The sequence below is a fragment of the Thunnus albacares genome, chromosome 3, assembly GCF_914725855.1.
Source record: "Thunnus albacares chromosome 3, fThuAlb1.1, whole genome shotgun sequence".
NCBI lineage: Eukaryota > Metazoa > Chordata > Actinopteri > Scombriformes > Scombridae > Thunnus > Thunnus albacares.
Window position 1 is genome coordinate 30,516,059 of NC_058108.1, and position 25,490 is coordinate 30,541,548.

Below are 25,490 nucleotides of genomic sequence, written 5' to 3' on the forward strand. Positions count from 1 at the left end.
GACAATCTACTGTATGTTTGTTTGCTTTTGAGACAAATTTGAGACAGTTTGCAGGTAAATCAATTCCATCTGACCTACAAACTGAGCAGTATTAACACAATGACATGAATGTGGCATCTCAAATAGATAAATGCAAGATAGCTAGAGTACAAAACCACAATAGAAGTAATTTCAAAAATTGTCTCCCTGCATGAGGAGGTCCAAAATCCAGATTCCTGAGATCAGTTTGCTTATTTCATTTTTAATTGGTAATATGTGAAATAATAGTGTTTCCCAGATGGTAACTGCTACATGATTTGCATATTTGTACCCAACAAGACAGCTGGGATTTTGCAAGTTCAAAATGGACATCATAGGAATAATGTTCAGAGGGGGTAGAGGAAAGCACCTACACTGTGCTGGGTGAGGATTTGATTCCCACTTTGGCCAACCACACTAAAAATATACCCATTCAAGACTGTGCAGTGATGTGTACTGTGTACTGTGGTTCAAATACCGTACACATCAGTACTCCTGTTTGTTTATTACCTCAAGACATCCGCCCCACTTACAATTTGATGCTCAGTTGTAAAGTGCCTGCCTGGGCTCTAATGCCCCCCCAAAAAAGAGTCAAATGTTTCTGTTTTCTTCTTCTATGTCTCTTTCTTCTACTTCTCTCTGTCACTATTTCTCTCTCCATCTCTCTTGCTTTTGGTTGTTGAAGGCTGTGACAGTGTTTCGCTTGTCCTTATTTGCATCTTCATGGATTCTCTATGATATCGTGAAATAGGTGGATGAAAAATAATAAAATGGTTATGACAACATTTCTGGAGTTGTACCTCAAAAATGATATCAAAGATAGGTGTGCAATTTGTGTACATGTGTTAGGTATGAAATGTGTGTGTGTGTGTGTTTGTGTGTGTGTGTTTGTGTGTGAGCTCGGCTAATTTTCACAGATCTCATTACACCTGTCAGCTCATGTGGACTACACCTCAACTAAGTACCTTAGCTGACCCTAACACACATGCAGACACACACACAGACAGGTATTTAGTCTAATTTAGTCGTAGTCATGCAAGATAAGCTGCATCTTTGCTGTCAGGTGAATTGACACGTGTGTGTGTTTATATGGAGCTGGTGAGGAAAGTATTCAACAGACACCACAGCAAGTCTGATCTTTGATGTAGACATAATAGATTACTCATAGTTTTAACTGAGATAGTTCGATTCGTGACTACTGATCTGCCCACTCACAACATTTCTTGGCATTTGACTCAGCTGAACTGTGATATGATGCCGCTTAACATTTCATAATATTGTTTGTCTCATTTGAGCTTGGTTTCCTTTCTTTTCCTTTGGGTACATAATTTCAGTTGTGCGACCAATTATACTTCTTTGTCATTCTTCTTGGAAGTATAATTTAAGTCTTTTTTTTTTCTCTAAAGCTCCCACTATTACTACCACTGCTGCTGAACAATACCATAGTTACTTTACTCATTAGCATATATTTTTTGAGGTGCTTTATTGATCTCCATGGGGAAATTGATCCCCTGCATTTGACCCATCCTATACACACACACTAGTAGCAGTGGGCAGCTGCAGTGCACCACCTGGGGACCAACTTCAGTTCTTTTGCCGCCAGTGCCATGGTCAGGGGCACTGAGAGGATTATTTACCTTAACATACATATTTTTTGATGGTGGGAGGAAACAGGAGCACCCGGCGGAAACTCATACAAACACAGGGAGAACATGCAAACACACAAAGGACCTGTGACGGCTGGGGTTCGAACTCAGGACCTTCTTGCTGTGAGGTAACTGTGCTAACCACTGAGCCAACATGCTGCCAAAAAAAGCATAAAGTAATCACATTACTCATTACTTTAATTATAGTTTTATTAAAAGGAAGCAGTTTTTTATCATTTCAGATCACTTTCTAAAAGTCATACCAATCAAGTCATTGTTATCTTGTTCAGCCTGTCTTAAGTTTCCTCATTTCTCCCTGTGTTACTTGCTTCACACCCAGACGAAAACAACCATTTAGAAGAGGTTAAAGGATTCTGGTTATTATCCATAATAAGAGTCTGATCTGTCATATTTACTGATTCAAAACATTGGCAGAATTTGTGCTTATCAAAGGATCTCTTCTCTTTGCAGTATTCAATTTAATTTAGTTTTATGCTTCAGCTATATTTTTCTCCTTTACATCATGGCCTGATCAACCCAGTTAAGGGGCCCTATGGATGCCCCACCACCACCACCTCTCCCTTATATGTATGTTGTATCAAGCAAATTATCTAGTAACATGCACCATGTTAGCACACTGTAAACTTAAGTAATAAGATATAATAAGATATTAACAAAGATTTTTTTTACAGGACAATTCCTCAAAACTAAACAACAATGCAGAACCTTTTCCATTTCAGTTGATTATGTAATTTCATTCATGAAAGAAATTGCAATTAATCAATAAATCACCACAAAGCAAACACACATGCCCTGTCCTGCATACATATACTGTATGTTCTGACAGCGGAAGGGGCAATGAGAAAATACACATTTTAATAGAGAGCAAAACTTCCACTAGCTTCTATGATTCAACTGATTTTCTTATACAGGGTTTTGTTTTATCTGTCATTTTTGTTAGACGACTACAGAATTTGCCAGCTGCAGTTCTCATGAGGCTTTGACAGCGGCTTTGACAGCAGCAACAACTGTTTTTTTTTCTATTTGGCGAGAAGAGAAGCAGCTGCCTTCTTGTAATCAGAGATTAACTGTTTTTATCACTGATGCAGCTCCTCTGGACCTCTCAACAAACATATGAACCCAGATGTGTGTGTGTGTGTGTGTGTGCCTGTATGTGTGTGTGTGTGTGTGAGTGCGTCTGTGTGTGTGTGTGTGTTGTACAACAACCTCATTCAAGAAGTCATTAAAGGTTAACTAGAATAAATAAATTAAGACCCGACGAAATTGGCAAATGCATCAAAAATGCCATGAAGGTGATAAATGTACCTTGCACAATCCTAACCTGATTTTGCTGCTTGTTTATGAGTCGGCTGCCTATTGATCCATTAGAGAATCAATCCATCAGTGAGTGAATGAGGGTGTGAGTCAGTCAGTTAGTCATCAACCAGTCAATTAGGCAACCAGTCAGCCGTACAATGACTCATCCAGTCAGTGAATATTTTTTTCATCACTGTTATTTTCAGATTTTCTCCTCCATCTCTGTGTTGATCTCAACTCTGTCTGTCACAGCTTGTTAACAGAGTCACATGGGGTCTTCCTCTCCCTTCGCCGACAATCTGTTTCCTCTGCTGTTGAATTATAGATACACCTTAATTACCTCTCTCCGTGGCAGGCACATATTATGGAAATCTTTGTTTGACCTTAACACACACACCACCACCACATTCTCTATCACACAAACACCAACTCAAATAGTAATTTTTACAGCAAATCCTCATATCACCAAGTTTTTCTCATCCGTTGCTGCACATATGCTCACAGGCTTCCAATGTGTCTACTGAAACAGATTATAAATTACTGCAACGCATCGCTTCATCACTGTGAGATCTCCACATTCTCCATATCTACACTGTAATTTCACTCTTTATCAGTCCTTCATATCAAACTTCTTCGCCTCTCAAAACCAGTCTTTCATTATCCAAACTGTTCTGCTGGATTTTCTTCATCAATTGCAGCAGCTTTTTTTTTTTTCTTTTGCTCAGGGCTCTGTTTACAGAATATATCCCCTTGTGATGAATACTTTGCTCAAGGTCTTTAAACCACCTCCTCATCATCTCTTTCATTGCCTCTCGTCACCTGCTGGCATCTTTTCACTACAGCTTCTGTCAAAAACACCTCCATCTACATCCTTCTGCTTTATTTTGACATTCTTATTTCAGCTAACTTACAAGCCCTCTTGGCACTTTCCTTTGAGTGTATCACCTGGGTATTTAACACTCTCTCTCTCTCTGTCTCTCTCTATCTCTCTCTTTCAGTGTATTTTATGAAGCTGTTTCACACTTGATCCAAGAAGATTGTACACACCACACTGCACAAGTTGTTTTTGTCATATAATCTCTTCTTTTATTATTATTACAAAACCAAACACCAACACCACACACGAATAAAACACATTCATAAAAAGCAAATCCAATTGTCGAGAATTAAGTAATAACATTTCTTTTGTTCTTTCTCAAAAATATATAATTATTTTCATACAATGCACTTTGATTGCAATTCATCTAATTGCCATAGCTTCACTATGAGAAATTATTTACAAATTGCTTGGCTGGAAGCACCTGCAACAATTTAAGATTTATATATACTGTAAAGCATTTTGCATCATATAGTCAGTGGGAGAAAAAAATCTTTCAGCTTTTTTTGTTATTTACAGATGTGAAGTAATATTCTTGATTTTTGTTCAACATCCAGTCTTTGCTATTTAAAAATATCCTACTGAAGACATTTGATGTCTAAACTGGTTTGTTTCTAATGAAAATGTTGAATCTTAATGTAATATGCTTTGATTAAATAGACAGGGGTTAATATTTCTGAAAATACACAGAAGGAGAGTTTGTTAGAGGAATAGTTTCACATTTTGGGAAATATAACCATTGTTTATTCAGGGAAAATTGACTGAGCATTAAGCTCTTTTACAGCAATGCCCTGAGTTCACATTCATACGAACTAGAAGGATATACAGTATATGATAACAACCACAGTAATGTCAATAAATGTCAAATAAATCAAATAACTAGCAGACAAATAAACAATAAATAGCAACCATGTCTATGAATCAACCAAAGCAGGAGCACTGTACAACAACCATATCATCCAGCAAACACTTAAAATGATCCACTGACACATACCTGTCCAATTTCAATACCTCTTGTAATTTCATTTATTTGGTGCAAAGAAGCTAAAAGCTATTTTGCCAAGCTCAGTATTGATCTGGGGAGTTTCAAGGGATATAAATTTCTGTGAGCTTGTTTGATGACAGATGTTTTAAAAGAGAAGTGAAGTAGGAGGGTAACTTGCCTAGCATATCCTTATAAACAAAAGGGAGGCAGTATCTTTCCCTTCTATCATTGAGAAAAGACCATCATTCTGGTATAATTCACGGTGATGAGTTCTGAAACCATCCCCAGTAATAAAATGTAGTGAACTGTGGGAAACTGCATCAAGTGATTTCAGCGTGGATGGGGCTGCATGTATATACACAATATCACCATAATCTAAGACTGACATTGGAGTTGATTGAACAATTGCCACTCTGTTTTCTAAAGAGAAGCATGGCTGGATCCTGTACAGTGCACACAGTTTAATTCTCACTTTCTTTGTGAGTTCAAATACGTGTGTTTTAAATGAAAGCTTCTTTCTAGCCAAATGCCCAGGTATTTGTAATCTGTGACATGTTCACTTTGGGCCACACTCAGATAATGAATACTGTAGGTGTGATCTCACTTTCTTGACCTTGTAAATATCATAAATTTAGTCTTGGACTCGAAAAACAATCTAAGATTTTTCAAGGATGTCTGCGCACAGTCAAATACAAACTGAAGATTTGACACAGTTTGTTCCACAGATGGTGTATAAGAATAAAGAATACTATCATCTGCATAAAAATGGGCTTTACAGTTGTCTACTGAGGCCCAGATATCACCAATATACAAGGTAAACAACAACGGGCCTAAAATTGAGCCTTGTGGAACACCATTTTTTAATCCCAAAACCTCTGACTTCAATCCTGTAGCACTGTGCTCTATCAGAGAGGTAGTCCTGAAATTATTTAAAGGATGCATCCACAAAACCCATCAAGACCATTTTATGCAGAAGTAGTCTGTTATTAACAGTGTTAAAAACCTTTGATAGATAAATAAACAAAGCTGTACAATGTCTCCTACTATCGAGAGCAGAGACTATGTCATTTAAAACAACAGTGGCTGCTGTAATGGTGCTATGGCCAGCTCTAAAATCAGATTGATAGGTACTTAAAATAGCATTTGCAGATAAAAACCTGTTCATTTACAAAAGATTCCAACAACTTTGCTAGACATGGGAGTTTGGAGATAGGTAGTAGTTATTAGTATGTAGTTATTCAGATCATTTGAATCTCCCCCTTTATGTGGAGGATTGCCAGACTTTTGGAATTGAACCAGAGAAGAGTGTTAAATTAAAAATTTGTGTCAAAGGCTCAGCAATGATGAGGGCAGCAAGAGTTAAAAGATAGGGATCTAACTTGTCTGCGCCCAGAGAGCTTTTCATGTACTTAGGATTACACAAAGCAAGGAGAACTTCAAAGCAGTTAATTGGTCTAAAAGAAAAGAGACTTTTCTTGGAGATAAGGCCATCTCTTCCTCTGAAATAGTGATAGAGACATTATCTTGGGCCTCTAGTGACTCATCCATGCCACTGAGTTTATTAAACAGAAAGCTTGATTTGATAAAATGATCATTAAAAGCACTATAAATATCCTTTTCGTCATTCACAACTTTAGAGTCCAATATAATCTGCTGAGGGAGGGTGGATGAAGTAATGCCTTAAAGAGATTTGACCACTTTCCAGAATTTGTCCAGTTGTTACCATAGTCAAAGATTGTGCAAGTAGTAGGTAGATTTAGCCCTTTTCACATGTAAGTGAGAGTTAGATACGAATATCAATACTACTCAAATATTTGTACGGTAAATAAGAAACTACAACAGGCTAGCAGCCGGTTAGCTTAGTTTAGCATAAAGACTGAAAGCTAGGGGAACAGCTGGTCTGTCTCTGTCCATACTCACTAATTTCACTAACATTTCATATCTCTTTTTTTAAAATTCATTCACAAAAAGTGTATTTGTCTGGCCGAGAAATAGTGTGGCACATAACACTCAATAAAACCACAACATGTCGTTTTTGAGCTTTGGTTTTTGTAATGAGATATCATTTGTTTATTTGTAGACCTTAAAGATTCTGATCGGCAGATTTTGTTACCATTGGACATGCAGAGCCAGGTTAGCTGTTCTGTGTTTGTTCTGTGCTAAGCTAAGCTAAACGGCGCTGCTGGCTGTTGCTTCTAATTTACTGTCCTGAAATGTGGATTCTTGCTCTGCCAATTGTGTAAGATAGTAAATTTAATATAATAGAACATGTTCTGGATTTAACATGGTGTGGGTCACATTAGCCCATTCATTTTAATTTTGGTCCATTTGGTCCAGCTTTACCAGATGGGAAATGTTAAAGTATCGTAGCAGAGGCTTAAAATTATTGTATTTGGAGGAAAAGAATTGTACACAAGTCATAACCAAGAGAACAAATAGGCGTATATGTGTAATTTCAGAAAACATGGTCTGCAGATGCTCGGTCACAAATGTACTAATGTAAAATATCTTATCAAAGCAGGCATATTGGAGAAAAACTGACGCAACTTGTGAGACATAGCATGCACAGGTTGCCCTGTACTAATACTAGGATCAAATTATCGTACATTATGGGATCGTATATTTTACAGAGGGAAAAATAATCATACAAATATGGTAATTATCAGACATTTGGCAGCGCTGACTTGGTCTCCACTGGTCAAAGATTTTTGATTCTATACTGTATATTCACTGCACACTTTACTTGGCTGTTCTGAACTTTTAATAACTGCCTCAAGTTCGGGATGGTGGCGGCAATCAAGAGATTATCTGAAATTCAACTGTTAAGAATTCATCTGTGGTACAAAAACTCCTCTGTTGCATCTTCAAAAACTTGAACCCTTTCCATTATTTTAGTATTACTGAATACTATCCATACTTGATTTGATTCATATCCGTCATTAATGTGTTGTTCTTATTTTTAGACTGGTGGCTATAGTTGTATTTTTTACTTATCTTGTCATCTCTTTTTACTGTATGTCCTGTTTATTTTGGTTTAATGTTGTGTATATAATAAAATTCATTAAAAAAAATCACAAACAAACAACAACAAAAGAAAAATGCATGTATTGTTCTGTGCTTACAATCCTAAAAACTGAAAAAAAATATCTAAATTAAATGTCTGCAGATGTAATATCTATTCTACATTCTTTCTCTAATAATTTCTCTCTTATTGCTCATCTTTAATATCCTACTTTTTCTTAAAATTACTCTCCTCTCGTTTAATTTTACAACATTGGAGTTTTGTTTTTGACTTGAGATCAGCTGATCACACAACTATTCACACACACTATACATGGATAAATATGCACAAATTGAAGTAGAATGTATTTATCTGGCTCTTTAACCGATGATGTAACCAAACCGGGTCAATTGGGCTGATAGGAGACCTTGCCAAAACATTACATAACATAATCTGTTACTATGTAATTAGTTAATGGCTCCCTATTTCTCTAAGGAAGCATTCTTCAGCGCAGATGAGGCAGGAAAGGTGAGGTGAGGTGAGGGATTTAAAATCTATATCACCCCACACAGAAAGAGGAGTAAAGACAAGGACAGAAGAGAGAGAAAAGGAGAGAAAGATTATAATGTGATCTGTTTGCCCGCCTCTCAAGGGATTGATAATCCACTCTAATCCAAGAGGGAGTCATTGTTTCAGACTCCAAATTAATCCAGATGGTGCTGCAGTTATTTCAGTCTGGGTTAAACATCACCAGTGGGCGTGTGAGGCTAAATGCACAACCTCACATCAACAGACACAACTCTCACAGAGAGAGTCAGGGACTGTCTCACTTTCAGAGCTTTGTGGATTTTTATATGTCTGTGTGCGAAAGTGCGTAGAGCAGACTGACAATTCTGGGTCAAAACTCTCCACCTGGGGATTCCACCCAGATGTTTCCAGCTGAATGTGGGTCAGATTCAGTAAGAGGGTTGATTAGGAAGGATAGAGAACGGTTTTTACTCACGCACAGTCTGCTAGATGATGGTGTAATTTTAGAGCAGACAAGCAGAAAGACAGATGACAGAGTGATGACAACAAACGTACATTTACTCGTTACATTTATTTGCTTAAATATTTATTTTATCTCTATTTTATGCTATGTATTGTAACATTTCAGAGGGGAATATTGTACTTTTTACTGCACAACATATATTTGACAGGTTCTAATTTTGCACACAAAATATATTATCATTTTATGAACCAATGGTTGTGGTTGTGCAGCACTGGTGGGTCGGTCCTGTTCTGTATCATATCATGTTCTGTATATTGTTTGTATTTCTTTAAACTTGAATTATTAAATGAATCAAATAAAAATGGTGTGTTGTTTTTGAATAAAATACCCAGTTGCAAAGCAGTTAAAGGTCTACCTTGAGTGATGTACATGCAGAATTTGACACTAGAAGGCTGTTTTCAAATTCATCTGCTGAAGGAGAAAAGTCTGAGTTAAAGGCATGTACCTACTATCATGATATGTCACAACTGGTTTGGAGTCAATTGTGACCCAGTACACAATTTAAACATGGGTGATGTGGAAAGTTGAATCCTCCAGTGCACAAACACTGAGGATGGTGAGGAAGGAGATATGTTGTGTAAAGCAGTTGAACTTTTGAAATATTTGCATATTCACAGATGGTGGTTTTTAAGGTCATTTTAAGGATTTTTAACAAATTATTATTGATCTTTTTTTGTGGGAAAACCATATCAGACTCATATTATTGTTCAAAGCAGAAGATTTTTTTAATGATTTTTTTTACGTAACTGCAGAGGATAGAAAGGGGATGAAAAATATCTGAATAGGTTACTTCCATCGCTAGATAGATAGATTTGGCACACTGGATAATATAACAAGCTTTTCAAATACCACACATTGTTAAAGATGAAACCAGTGGTTTTCAACCATTTTAGCTTTTGACGTCTTATAAAAAGCAGGGTGTACTCAGGGTCACATTTCAGATGTCTGAGTTGTTAACAGCTCCACCAAATAGTGATTTTTCCCTCTAAACTTCTCACATGGTTTCATTTCAATAAATGTTCAAATGATCCACTATTTTACCAGAAATCAAAGATTAGAGAAAAAGTCCAAAAACTGAAAACAGAACTTTGTTTTTTCTTCTTTCCTCTCCCATTAATCATCTCGTGACCCCTCAGATTAATCTGGTGACCTTTTGGAGGGGCCTGACCCCTAGGTTGGGAATCACTGGACTAAACTAGTTAACTGTATATAAAGTGGTTCAAACTAGCTCCACCTCCAGCAGCTACAACAGTAACATGCTGCTTACACACTGATGCTTCAGTATTAATGATCTAATGATGTCATATATAATAATATATCAGTCAGAGGGACCAAACCACTACATTTACTGCAATACTTAAACTACATTTTGCTGCTAATAATGTATTTTGCTGAGGTAGATTTTTCATGCAGGACTTTTACTTGTAATAGATTATTTTTTACATTGCTCTAGTGGTACTTTTACTTAAGTGAAGACCACCACCACTGGTTGCTATACTGTTGAATTAACGTTTCCATTAAAACAGTCCTTGGAAAACGGAAAATAACAGAAAAAAGTTGATTCAGCAGTTGGTGACAAGGGGCGGTTTATAACGGTCGTCGTTATGTTGATTGACAGTCTCTGAACCAATAGGAACGAAGCTAGGCTGTAGTAGGCGGGGCTTTCCCTGCACGGTTATCTCTTGTTTAAAATGTCTCCTTAACAACCGAACTGGGAGCCAAACAGAAGTTTTCGCTGAACAAACGCCTCGTAAGTAACTCACGTCGATGTCACCCTGTATTTATTAACTATCGATAACACGCTGTAACTCGTAATCATACGACGGTGGATTTGAATAAGTCGAATTTGGGATAGAAAACATTAACCGGTAGCATCAGCTGTTTGCTACCAAACACGCTAAGCTAATTAGCTGGCTAGTAACCTGGTTCGCTAGTTACGGTTGCTCACCTGATGAAGCCTGGTCACGTTTACAAACCCGCCGTAACAGGCCATATGTGTCGATATTTTTCAAACTAGAAACCTGACATTTTTATGGAAACTATGACAAGATACTTTTTTGTTGCTAGCTAGCACTGGCTAAGTGATAAAGCTAACCTCGTCTGTAGCCGGGTACTGTTACAGAGTGTTGTTAGCTACAGATGTGGGAGCTTGTTCTGCTATACTGGACTGTCCATGCTCATGACATGAAATGCTTCTCAGTTTTTAATACATTTTGTCCCCGTCCAAACTAAGGGGTCAAGCGCCTTATGGATTAATATTTCCCATGTTGGTACTTTTGCAGGAGTCGGGATGGCAGGGACTGGCGAGGGAAAGAAAGAAGAGGCCGACTACAAGAGACTGCACAGCTTCCCTCTCATCAGGGTAGGAGACATGTGGGACAGAGCCTCTGGGCAGAGGACAAGAACATCATAACTGCATAACTTATTCTGCACTGACAAGATCTAAACTGTATTCTGCTTATAAGTTACTCTTTGCAGTTTTGTGCTGCTGCAGTTAGGTTAGTAGAGCTGTTTTTGCAGGTTGCAACTGGAATGAAGCTGAAATGTAGTTAGGCAAGTATGATTAAATTCAATAATCATACATACCAGCTAAAATCAGAGGCGGCATGAACCATCTCTTATGTGATGTAAGGACATATCTCAATGTCACTGAATGCTACATCACATGTTGATACAAATTACATACAAGTTAACAAGCTAATGTAATCATAACTGATAACACAAGGAGATATGTGCTCTGTAGGGCTGCAACTAAAGAAACCAGAAAATATTCATATTTGAGAAGCTGGAGTCACAGAATTTGGAATTATCAAAATAGTTGCAAATTAGTTTAATAGTTGGTAAAAACAGTACTGTTGTAGGCACTAAGAGTAAAGTGCGGATGCTCTCAAAAATAATGCCATGAATAGTTTTCATTCATCAATTAACTTCTTACAAAGTAAGAAGTAAGTAAACAGGAGAAACCTAACTGAAATCAGTGTTTGGTGTGAGCATGCTTTGCCTTTTAAACAACGTCAATTCTTGGTACACCTACACACAGCTTTTCAAGTTACTTGGCAAGGAGGTTGTTCCAAGCATCTTGGAGGAGTTTCCACAGTTCTTAAGATCAGGGTTCTGTGGGGGCCATACCATCTGTTGCGGGACTACTTGTTCCTCTTATTGATGAAGATAGTTCTTTATGACTCTGGCTGGATGTTTGGGGTCGTTGTCATACCGCAGAATGAATTTGGGACCAATCAGACACCACCCTGATGGTGTTGCGTTATGAAAAATAATCAAAACATCTAAAACTTCTGCACAGTTCTGTATAATCAATGTTTTCACTAACAGTACATACAGTGACCAATACAGTTACAGCATTGCCATGGCATCCAACAGTACAATTACAACAACACTATACATAGGCCGTACAAAACATCAGAATAGAACAATTTAAATGGCTTGACAAGTACAACAAAACAATAACAATGTCAGTTCCTCCAAACACGTACAGTGAAACTCTGCACACAATACAGACCTCAGACGGGGGGGACGGAGGAAGGAAATTTGATAAGCAAAAGATTAAAAAAGCTCTCAGACACGGTCGCCGGTTACCGTCAACTTTTGTCAGGCATTCTTTCAGAATCTTATTCAAGAGTCTTGAGACTTCAGTACTGTTAGAGCTCTGTATGGTCAGGCAGCTGCTTATTAGAGATCAACCGCAGACTTTATATTACCAGTAAGATCCACTAATGAGGGTTTGTTGGCTGTTCCTCGCTTCAGGCTCAAAACTGGAGTGAAGTCGTGGCTCCTAAACTTTAGAATCGTCTCTTGTTGGACTTGAGATCCGCTGACATCTTTTAAAAAGCAGCTCAAGACTCACCTTTTTAGACTTGCCTTTGGGTAGTGTTCCATTTTATCAAAATGGATCTCTTTTATTTATAATTTTAGTAACCCTTTCAGCTTGTAGTCTGACATTAGCAAACCATAGCAGACAGACAACACAGCAGCGTTAAGACTGTTTCTGTGATGGCTAAAGTGTGTAACTGTAGAGTGCATATGACTTGTAGCTCAACAACAGTCGCTCTTTCAGCCATTATGTCTGTGTTGTCACATTCGGGCAGTCACAACATACAGACTAAACACTGGCATCACCACAGTAGATAGTGCAGATCTGAGTTTGTCATAAAGTAAAGATGAGAGACATTTAAGACTGCTCTGACTCGTGAGGGACACACACGCTGGGTGTGTCATGACGTGTGTCATCGTGGATCAACAACAACTTGTCAATACATTCTGTTGTCCTGTTTCCCAGGATCAATGTAGGTCAGAAAAGCAGCAGTTTGATAATATTTGCTTCCCGGATCAGAACATCCCATCTACTGTACCTTGCCTGCATGATATAGCCTAGTGCTGCAACGATAAGATTAATCACCAACTATTTTTATAACTGATTGATTGTTTGGAGTCATTCTTTAAGAAAAAAATGTCCAAATTCTCTGATTCCAGCTTCTAAAATGTGAATATTTTCTAATTCCTTTAGTCTTTTATGACAGTGAAGTGAAAACTTTGAGTTATGGACTGTTGCTTGAGGTCATCTTGAGCTTTGGGAAACACTGTGATATTTTTCACCATTTTCTGACATTTTTTTAGACAAAATAACTAATCAGTTAATCAAGAAAACAATCTGCAGATTAATTGATCATGAAAATAAGCGTTAGTTGCAGCTCTACTATAATGCGCTCATTGTGTGCTACGGGCATCGAGTGATGCAACGCAGCTGATGCGCGCTACGCTTTACACTCGCGATTGCAGCATCCAGCAAAATGTCTTGTTTTCCTCGGCTTTTGAACTCTGTCAAACATTCTGAAATAGTTTTCGCCCTTTGAAGTCAGAATGCGTAATTCTTGTTTGTCTGACACTCACTCGCATAATGTTATATAATGGAACAGATTCATATTCAGTCAGGAAAAAAAACATGTTTTTTGTGATTTGTGTTTGTCTTCAGCACACAGACATGCCCGAGGAAATGAGGGTTGAGACTATGGAGCTGTGTGTGACAGCCTGTGAAAAGTTTGCTACTAACAATGAGGTATGTGTACATTGTGCTGTCAGTCTTTTATGTTTATTTGGTAGGTTGGTTAGAAATAAATATTTGCCTGCTGTGCTGTATGTAGTGAAACGGAGACAAAGGTATTGTGTCAGATGTTTTGTTCTAAGATTTAATTCATAACAAGTTCACATTCTTCATTGATGGATGTTTTTTTTCTATCCGTTTTGTCTCTCGCTGTCTTTCCCAGAGTGCAGCTAAGATGATCAAAGAGTCCATGGACAAGAAATTCGGCAGCTCGTGGCACGTGGTGATCGGCGAAGGCTTCGGCTTTGAGGTCACGCACGAGGTGAAGAACCTGCTCTACATGTTCTTCGGAGGAAGTCTAGCAGTGTGCGTGTGGAAATGCTCCTAGCACCTCCCTCCTGTCTTTCCTCCTCTCTGATGTGGTCACTGGTTTGGGAATGAACACCAGCTACCAGCCAGACGCTGGTTACATTTTTGTTGCAGCAGGTTAGTTTGTCCACAGTACCAACCACTGTGGCAAATAATAAACCATCATATGGAGATCTTGTCTGGTTTAAAAAATGTAAAAATAGTTGGCAGGGAAAATAGTTGAAAGGGAATTTTGAGTGCGGCACACTCTGGCTCGTAGGCATAAAAATAGCTTCCTGCCTTATCTGTCACTTTCTCTTTCTCTGCTTTCAACCTTCCATCCGTCTCTGAAGCCGTATCCATGGTCTTAAACATTTGTGAGTGTGTGCGCGTGCGTGTGTGTGTGTGTGTGTGTCTGCAAGTCTAAGTTCAACTTTTACAAAAAAACAACAGCCAGCCAGGGTCTCCAAAGTCCTTTATCCTCATTCCTCTTCAGGGAGTGCGTGTGCGTGTGAGTGGGTTTGTATGTTTGTGTGTGCTGGACACACACTGTTTTTTTAAGACAAACATTACATTGTCACCTTCTTCAACTGTATGATCAGATTTTGTGCAACAGTAAAAACGTCCACGCCATCTGTGTAACTTTTCACACGTGTCTCTGTCTCTCTCTCTCACTCTCTCTCTCTCTCTCAAACGACCACACTTGTCTTTCAATAAAATTTTTAATATTTTTTATGTGTATATATTTTGATGCGACTTGAAAAAATTCTTTTTAAAGACAAGTGTCATCTTCTTACAACTGAAGGCTCAGAATCTCCTGAGCCCAAACAACACTAAACCTGATCCACTTTTTCTCCCTGTAAAGGTGTTTGTAATAATCCCTAATGATATCGCCACACTGGGAGATATTAGCAATGTGATTGTTTTCATGTTGACGCCAGTTTTAATGATCCAGTGCAATGGACCATTGTGTGTGAACTGACCTGATTGTACAATAAACTCTGAAATGTGGTGAAATAGGAACTTAAACTGCAGTCTGTGTTCTTCTTCTGTCATTTTTTTTTAATCCCAATTAGGGGGAAAAAAAGAATAGTTGCAGAGAGAATGGGTATGATTTTTTTTCCTCTCTCAGGAAACAGAATTTATAAACATTTTTCTCATGTATTGATAGATTTGAAGTTCAAATGCCTGGTTTTGAAAGGTTAGAAAAGGGTAAAAGTAAATGTTTCACACAGAGAATAAAATGCCAACAGCTTCCTTTTACAATATGTTTTGTGCATAAGAAATACACAGAGGAGGAGATTTAACAAAGAGGCTCCCAAATGTACTTGACATGGATTTTCTTCATAGGGAAAAACAGTAAATGATGGAGTGTGAGGGACTTGTCAGAGTGGAGGATGAAGGGCGGATGAGGCAGGTTTTCCCTGAGAAACTGAAGAAAGTTGCTATTTGAATGTTATTTTCCTGTGAAGGCAGTTGACATATTTTGGGGAAATGTTTCTCACTGTCAGTTTTCCTGAAATGTCTTTGTGGAGTTCCTCATTGAAACCAACCTTAGCTACACCCAGACCGCCTTTTCTGCTCTGTGGTTCAATGACGGATGCTCCAGTGTATTCGAGCCATTTCAGACGCATCACTGCATTAACACATCAGTTAAAATCTGTCTCAATGAAAGGTTGTCTTTGCGCATCTGTTCACAGACAGGTGTGTAGGAGGACAAAACAAAAAAAAGCTCTTGCACACTGTCAACGGTTACCGTTAACCTTTGTCAGGAATTTTTGCAGAATCTTATTCAAGAGTCTTGTGATTTCTGTACTTTTAGAGTTCTGTATGGTCAGGCACCTGCCTATTAGAGATCAACTGTAGACTCATATTACCAGTAAGGTCTACTAATCAGGGTTTGTTGGTTGTTCCTCGCTCCAAGCTTAAAACTGGAGTGAGGTGGTTGCTCCTAAACTTGGAATCATCTCCTTTTGGACTTAAGATCTGTTGACATCTTTAAAAAGCTGTTCTGACTCACCTTTATAGACTTGCCTTTGGGAAATGTTCTTTTTTTTAATCAAAATATATCTCTTATTTTTTCGGTAACCGTTTTCTTAAGCAGCAAACAAATATTTAATAAACGGTTTACAACATGCAACATACGTACCAGGACAAAATACACTTAGCTTCAGAGCACATGTACTGAAACAGAATGTAAAAGGTAGTAAGTAAGTAATCCACAGCTGACCACAAGAAAAGCTCAATTTGAAATAGTGGCACCGCAGCTTTTAGAAAGTGAAAAACATGATGTGTGTAAAGCGTGAGACATATAATGTGATGTAATAAAGTGTGCCTCTTGCACCATGACAGCACAGAGGGCATTTTGACCCAGGAGTGGAGGGAAAAGGGTCAGTGTTGTTGTCAGAATAGCAGAAGCTGCCAACGTCAACCTCACCATTAGTTACCCAAACACCATGACCCCAAACCAGGTCAGCCTGCACCCTGGTCTCACAAACAGGAGAATCATCTCTCTGTCACTACTTTCTCTCTCTGTTCACACTCAAACACGTCTAATTGCAGGAAATAGTCAAGTGACAATGATTTACTTGTCTGTCACCTGATGATTGAGCATCAAATTAGACACACCCAAATTAGAAATAAAGGCTATTTTACATCATATTGTGTCATATCATGCTCTTCACCTCCACGTGTCAGTCACATATTTAGATGGTTAATTATGCGAATATTGATGAGGTGCATTTCCTTTTGCTTCCTCTGGTGTCTCTATCCAATCCTGGTTGTCTTTTTAAGTATGAGTGACTTTGGTTAAAATGCCTGAAAAATTTTGTTATGTTTATTGCATAAACTAAAAGAAACTAAGTATCCTTGTACATTTGAACCCTAACAATGTAAGCCAACAAATTGCACAGTGGGTCTGTCACAAAATATTCATGCCCACCTAAAGGCTACCTCTAATTTTTAAAAATCTCTTTTCAGTTAAATTTTCCATTTTCTACTCTACATGTACAAATGACCAAATGTAGTCTAATTTATATTAGCTAATATATTAGCCTGAAACTGAACATGTTTTGAGCATTGGTGATGTTTGAAGAATGCATTCATGGCAGAGGCCAACTTCTTGGTTAGCCTGCAAAAAAACACCATTGCCTGACCACAGATGGTTTCTTCACATTTTTGAATTTACTGGACAGATGACCATTTGGATACAAACAGGAAACATTTGCAGAGAGAGAGAGGGATGTTGCATTCCCAAAACTTCCCAAAATTTCATGGGTCAGTGACTTTTCTGTTGAGAAATGTTTTGAGAACATTTGCAGTAGAGACAATCCATAATTAGCTATTGTATACTGGTCCACCACCCTGTATTTCATTGTAATCAGTAAATGCTATTTTGAGAATTGCTCTCTTATGAGGGAAATAGCCTGTAGTTGACATCAGCCAGTTTTGTGGTGTTGTCACTACAAAACACCTGCAACTCTGCCAGATTTCATCTCTGTCCTTAGATCTTGCCACAGTGTTGGCATGAAATTCCCTTTCAACAACACAAATCATTTCTTTGTATTTTTGACACTGAGAAAGAACTCAGGTTTTGCATCGCTTGCTTACAATCATCTACTTTAAATTTCTGCATCTACAGAACTTTTAATGATTGAAACGGATTTGACGGATACATCTGGATTTGCTCGGCTTAACACTGTTAGCTTTCATCTGGATTCACTTGCTTGGCTGATTAATCCAGTAGGTCCTGTGTCAGTAAACATGGTTACCCCTGTGATGCATCTCATTCATAATTCACCTCAGACACTCTTTATATATCTCCTCCCTCTCCCTGTGTCTCCTCGACATTGTTAAATATTCATACAAAGAGCCACAGAGTCACACTAAAGCCTCCGGTAGTTTGCTCAGTCTCAATGATGAAAAGCTCTCATCAGTGCAATGGAAGAAGTCTCATTATCGTGCAAGAGGCTTGTGTGAGCTTTAAGTTTAGTTAGGGACACATTACTACAAGTGGAAAATGTTAAATGTCTTGCACACATGTCCCTAATTCCAATACAAATCATTGATGTGGTGATCTGCATCTTATCAGGGTTTTTTTTTATAGTTGGCGTTGGAAAAAAAAGATCACTGTGGTGTCGCTGCAGTGGTCCTCCCAGAGAAGTGAAGTTTAGAGAGAATGAAGAACACAGACATCAGTTACTATCAGTCTTTCCTCCTGTCGTCCTCCTCCGTCTGCTGCTGATGTGATTCACTACTGCAGGTACCACTGAGGCAGGCGGGGCTGCTGTCTCAGCCAGTAGCTAAGTTTACAAGAGTTTGCCAAATTTTAAGATTCGTGGCAAACTAAGATAAACAGAGATGGATAGCTTTAGTTTTAGCTTGTTCGTAACAATTTGCTATTAGCTTAACAAGCGCACTGTGGTCATGTAAAACATGCTGGGAGACTGTGGACAAAGCAGGTGGAAGTATTGCTTTTCTACATGTCTATGCTTGAACAGGTGGTTTGATTAATTACTTCTGGCTGACCGGTGCAGCCTGCATAGAAACCGGCTAAGACCCAAGTTCCACCAATCCAATAGTTTGTAAAATGTCTTATCTGTGCTGAATAATCGGCCAAACCAATTAATCAATCGACCTCTAATTTATTGCAAAGGCTGGAGAAAAGCAAATGTGGACCTGGGGAAGCTTGGGCTGGTAACTGGGAAACTGAGGCTGGAGTTTGGGCTGGTAGCTGGAAAACTGGGGCTGAGGCTTGGGCTTGAAGCTGGGAAGAGCAGGGATCCAGGGCAGGGAAGCAGGGCTGATGAGACAAGGGGCTGGAGGAGAACAGGAGACAGGGTTGGATAAGGGAAAAAATAGGAAACAACTAGAAAACTGGTTATGCAAGAAAAATGGCACAAAGCACAGACTGACTGCAGAGGTTACAACCTGGCAGAATGGAAGTGGCAGGGCTCAGTATTTGAAGAAGGCTTGATTACTGAGATGAGGTGCAGCTGGTGCAGCTCTGCTCTGACTCCAACACACCTGTCTTCACTCACACAAACACAGGAAGAGAGAGCGAGAGAGCCACTGAGAGAGTGGCAGCAGGTTAGGGAGATACAGGATAATGACACTAAGTCAGGTATAGGAGAAGATTGTGTTAACACGATCATACATCACTAGTAACTAAATTACATGAAATGGACCAGTGGAAATGCGATAGCAGGATGCAGAGTAAAAAGTAGAAGCCAAGAATAAACAAGTGTCCTTGTTAGCAGTCTAGACATTACATTTATCACTACTTACATCCAGCTACAATCCTTTACTCACATAACAATAATAAAATGGAAGTTATGGGGATATTTAACCAAAGTTCAGTACTTAAATCACATAAATGATGATACCTGAGCCGGCCATTTCTTGATGAAGACCACAACATGTGGCTGAAAGCTCTGAAAAAAGAAAGTAAATTGATTGCTACATTATGAGTATTTTCCTTAACCTACTACATTCTTTGCCATCTGTCCATTAGTTGTTGAACTACTACGTGACAACTTGTACTTCTGCTATTTATGACTTTATTGGGTGTTTGAGTGCAATTTCATGATGGTAAACTTCTCTGAGTTTGAGGTCTTCCCAGGCCTAAAACTGGACCTGAACCCGCCCCCACACCCCTGTCTTAAAGACAAGTGCTGCCAAAGTTGAGACACGAACCCAAACCAACACCAAAGCTACATTTCTGCTGTATTTTATCCATTACTGTTGATCGCCAGGTTAATGCAGTGCATTGGCTACACTCTCTCTTCCCCTTTTTCCACTAAAAATTTGTGTCTCCTTGCAAAATATGACATGTATGGACACAGATGACTGGCACAGACAGAGAAGAAAGTGTCCTAATGAAGTTCTTGGTGAGTGTATGTTCTGCTGTGAAAGCCACTCTTGGTAGGTACAGTTAGGGACTCAGAAAGCAGACATGTGAAACCCCAGCAAAAACCATCCGAGGTGAGCGACACTCCATCCACAGCTGTCTACCCTGGTGTCTCACAAGCTCTACTCTGGTCCTCTAGAAACTCTGTATTAAAAGGAAATGTTTTGTTAAGTTTAAAACAGATGTCTTAAATAAATATGAAAACTTTGGCCCAGGACAAACATGCAAGTTAATCCTGGGCAAATACTGCTAGCTACATAGGTAATCGTTTAAGCCAAATTCCACATCATGGGCCAGTTAATTATATTTACTGTAATTATTTTCATTTTCTCATTGAACCCACAACCCAATGTCCCAATGTGATTTGATTTCCGATTTGATTCATTTCAATATCGACTGCATAAAGTATGCATGTGAGCAGGAAAGGAGCTGCACTTTTGTATTTTCTGATCTTTTTCCCCCGAGTCGAAATGAGATCACAACAACATGGTTGGTCAGTTGCATTGATGGTCCTGGAGCAACATTAATTATGATGTCATAGGAACAACACCAACACAGCGATAACAGATCATCCAAGGGTACAGAGTTCATGTCATCTGTGTTTTTTGTTTTTTTTCTCAGAGAATTTGGGGTCCTAAAGTTCAAGTGTTTTTAAATTAACAAAAAAATACTAACTCATAAAAGATGTGCAGGGGTGGTGGCAATAAGCAGTGGGAAAAAAATTGTTTTATTAATATTGAAATACCATATATTAGCACTTTAACTTTTGATGTTGAACTTCAAACAGTTTTGCACCGTCACACTGTGTCCTCATTCCAAGCATCTCTCTGTGTTGGAAAGCTCAGTGCCGTATCTTAGCAACCTCCTTACCACCTGCGATGATGGGTGGAAGGTTGGAGCCTCCCTGAGTGTGTGCGTGAGTGCAAGACACAGGAGGTAGCCTAAGAGAGAAGGAATCCGTAGGTGGTTGAACAACTCAGAGAATTCAATAGCTGGTATTGAAAAAAGGGACTCGGTAATAAAGAGGAAGCTGGGTTTCTGAGAGTCTACAGAGAGAAAATGAAGAGATTTCAACAGTCAAGGATACAGAGAGTTAGACGGAGGGTGACGGAGGACAGCAGCAGACTAGAAAAAGGAGGGGGGGGATAAATTTTTCATCTGAACGTCTCAAGTGGGCTGTTTTTTATTGAGAAATGAGAAACACAATCCAATATTAATATGTGTGTTTGTGTCTTTCTGCGAGTGTGTGTATGAGGTAGCTCACATTTTGGCCGTCAGTAGCTGTGGCTGTGTGTTTCATTAGCTCTTATCTTGAGTGAAATAAAAGGGGACCATAAGTTTTGGGATAATGGAAGAGGGTGGGAAGAGAAATGGTGAAATGAAGCAAGAGTAAAGAGATAAAAGATGACTGTTGTGTGTGTGTGTGGATCAAGCCTGAAACAGCTTGTTTATAATACATCAGTAAGGGACAGAGACAGAAAGAGTGCATTAGACAAAAAGTAAGACACTTAGCAAAAAGTAAAAAGGCCCCGAGGGCTGTTAGGTAACCTGAAAACAAATCAAAAGATTGGAGGAAAAGACACTCAGATGACAGTTGTGATGCTGCTGGCATCTCGTTATCTGATTGATTCTTCTCATCGCCTTGCTGAAGGCTAAAAATATCCTCGAGAACTATTTGCTTCACCTATCAAATGTGTCAACGAAAATAAGAAAGTGAAGAAAATACAAATTATTGCATCCCGATAGTGGCTCAGAGGGTCACAACACATTTTGAGCACTTTAATTCTAAATGGTGTTGACAACCTTTAGAACCATATAAAATATGAACCAGTCCCACAAGCTGCAAGGCTTGAACCGAGATGCTACCACAACTCAGTCTGGAGATGAGTCAGCAATGTCGACTGACCGACATTCCCATCCAAAGAGCTGCAAGCGTGCTAGTGTGGCTAAAAATGCTAATTCAAAACCAGCATTAAACTTTTCAGTTTCACCTTATTTCAACCATCTTCTCCTTTGGTCCCTTGTTAGGTTCAGGTTCACCCTAAGTTTGCCTCTGTTAAGATGTCCCATTTTACTGGTAACACCTTTAACATCTAATTAAATGGGAAAGCCACACACTCATAACACAAATGTATTTATTACAAGAAATCAAGATCAGGCAAACTGCCTTCTTCTGGATCAAGGCCTTTAAACTTTTAAAATCTCTGTTTGGAAAGCCAACAAACATCCATCGATGTCCTGATCTGTGTGAACCCTCTACAGAGACTCGCCGAGACATCCTGCCAGCTAAAATAAACCTGAGCTGTCGTACGCTTATTTATTCTCTTTAGTCAGTCGATTTTTAGAAAAGGTGATCCTTTTTCATTGCACAGTCAATATACAGATAGTCACATGGGTATGACAGACGCATTTTGTTAAACTCTCTCAAATCTTGTGTGTATTGCTTGCACATACTCAATATGTAGATACCCCCCTCCACACACACACACACACACACACAGACTTTAAAGAGCCATACTTCACAGGAACAGTTTATCCTGCGGGAATCTCCATGAAGTCTGAGATGCCTGAATCAAAGTCTCCAACACACCAAAACACGCACAGAATATGAAACATCTGTCTCACCCACTGCCTGGTTATGAAGCCTGCTTCTTCAAAAACCTCTCACAGAATGCAAATAATTTACTGTCTATGCACATACAGTGTAAAACACTGTCAGAAATACACTGACTAATCCTTCGTCTCTGACTCTCTGTATGTATTTCTATTATTTAACTAATCTAACCAAAACTTTGAATCAACCTGTCTTAGGAAATAAAGCTGGTCCAGACCTCTGTATTGCTGCCCACATTGCCACTTTTTTCAGCAATTCAAAGATAGAAAAGAATGAACCTCTGCTTTAACAGAGTGACTTAGAGTGTGAATGACAGTGTGTGTCCAGGGTAACAGATTCTCCATCTCTAAATTTTTCCTCACAGAAATGAAGGTTTCAGCTCAAAGAAAGTGGTGCAAAAATGATTTCCTGCCCGCAGAGGCAGGTGGAGAACTTATTTCAGAAATTGCTGAATTTGGAGTATAACTGCCACTATTTTTCATGGTAGCCATTCAGCCCAGTTTCTACATCAAATAAACATGATTTTGTATTGATTTGCTTTTTATGGTTCCTTTAAAACTGTGTTAACAATTCCAAACCATCATAGAGAGTATTTTTTTTATCATCAATTCAATCTGCTTCTAGTGCGTAAAAAGTTTGTGAATGGGTGTGTACTTAGGTCGCTCATGAATACAGCCCAGGCTCTCATTTTGAACTGATCGGCCAAATAGCAACTCCAATGCTTTATATATTCTGTTTTTCATCCAATAAACATTATCATTTAAGTTTTTGTCTTTTTTCAAAGTCACTCTCTTGTCTCTAGTGACTTCCAGTGAGTGAAACTGCAGAATTAGCTCCAGTTCTTACTGTCCAGACCCACTTTAAAAGAGATGAGTAAACACATTGATCAATACCCAGATCACTTTAACCTGGCACCTTACCCAACGTGAGCCTGGTAGCAGATGCAGAGAAAAGTACAAACAACTGGGTAAAGGCTGACTGGATACTAGACAGATTCCCATCTTCTGGGAAACAGGGAAACAACAACAGCAGCGGGGTGACAGAGCATTTTAAACAACATAAAGCTGTGTAAGTTGCCTTTTCTCCTCATATTTAAGATGATTTATACAGTGACTCAAGTAAATTGATTACAAGGTCATATGAATATGGGAGCAGGTAGAAGTAGATTGACATTCTTGTTTTAATTAAAGTATAAAAAGCTACCTTATTGCATTCATTAAGGCCATTTTCTTCATTATGTTGGCTTTGGTTTGCTTGATGCTGCCACTTTACTTCTTATTGCTTTACGCCATATGGCTTTCTCTCTCTTCAACATTCTGCTAACATTTTTTATAAAACTCTCATTTTTCCTTCTTCTTTTTCTAATGTTTTCACCTCTACTGACCCTCTCTATCTCTCTCTCTTTTCTGACTCTTTTCTTGGTAGGATGATGTGGCGTATGCGCCGTCGCTCCAGGACAATCTGTCTGTCCTTGGCCTTCGTCTCGATTTTCCTCCACCTCCTCCTGGCACTTGTCTCTCTTTCCATTTACCACCAGCCCTGTGACCCCCCACTGCCACCCAGGACACACATCCTGAGAGACCTGGCACGTGCAAACTACACCTCTGTGGGGATCAGTAGTCTAGCTGAGTCACCAACTGATACCACACAAAGAGATTCTTCCAGTTTGGATGCCAATAAGGATGCCAAAGGTCATGTGCAAACACTTCCTGACAAGGGCTTGCCAGTGAAAGAGAGTAAAAATGCCTCAATGAACATGCCAGTCAGTGCTGTTCGTGATGGTGCCAGCAAAGCTGAACCTTTGGAGTCTGGGCTGTCAAAGCTGGTGGCACTATTCGACCATCCCCTTTACAATATGCCCATCCCACCCATTCCTGAGGGGGATTGGCTGCTGAAAGTCAAACCAAAGGTCAAGGCCAGTGAGAAGAGCTCCCAGATGTGGTCAGTATTGTATATTATACAATGAATGGCTGTGCGTTTAAAATTTCTTCTTTAAAGCTGCACTTAAGTAATCAATATTTTTATTTTGAAAAACTGATAAATTTACTGAATGTAATTTGAAAGGAGTTGCCTGTAGTGACAAACCCACTGAGAATTATCACCCAACTCTGCACTTCCTCTCAGTTCTATAGAGTTTCTTTTAGGTTTTGGTTTTCCATCCTGCAAATTCATCAACCTTGTTTCCAGATGCAGCAGAGAGCTGTTTTTAGCCAGAAAGCTCAGATAAACCCACTGCACCAAACAGCAGACAAACAAAGTCAGTGACTAGCTGTCGAACATAGTGGAGCAGTTAGGTGCGTAAGGAGCCACAAATAAAGTGGATATTTCACTTACATTCATCGGGTGGTCAAAAACCGTTTGCTAACACTGTCACAAAGAACTAAGTAAGGTAAAAGGAGGATATATTTCATTTTTAGTTGGTTCTACTAGTGAGGGATCAATCTTACTTTTAAACCAATGGGCTATAAATTATGGAGAAATGGCACTGTAATTTAATAGGATATGCAGAAAGGCTGGATTTATCAAAACACTGTGATTAACTTTTGGACTTTTTGATTATACATACTGAACACTAGCATGGGGTCATCAGTGAAGATGCACCGATTTCCAGGAAGTAACTATTGTAAGTGCTCATTTCATAGAGTCTTCAATATAATCTTTAATCATCC

General features: G+C 38.9%; 2 protein-coding genes across 2 annotated transcripts in view; both read left to right on the forward strand.

The window, feature by feature from the left end:
- The first annotated feature begins 10,537 nt into the window (after nt 1-10,537).
- LOC122972180 (dynein axonemal light chain 4) lies at nt 10,538-15,328 on the forward strand. Its single transcript, XM_044339027.1, has 4 exons — nt 10,538-10,645; nt 11,178-11,257; nt 13,883-13,966; nt 14,175-15,328. The coding sequence occupies exons 2-4, from the start codon at nt 11,186-11,188 to the stop codon at nt 14,337-14,339; spliced, it is 321 nt and encodes a 106-aa protein (XP_044194962.1). The 5' UTR covers nt 10,538-10,645; nt 11,178-11,185; the 3' UTR covers nt 14,340-15,328.
- Nucleotides 15,329-24,247: 8,919 nt separating this feature from the next.
- Nucleotides 24,248-25,490, forward strand: part of LOC122972202 (extracellular serine/threonine protein kinase FAM20C-like) — a 34,525-nt gene continuing 33,282 nt past the window's right edge. The window contains exon 1 of the mRNA XM_044339078.1: nt 24,248-24,762. Within this exon, the coding sequence (XP_044195013.1) occupies nt 24,248-24,762 (515 nt within the window). The remainder of the gene's footprint in view (nt 24,763-25,490) is intronic.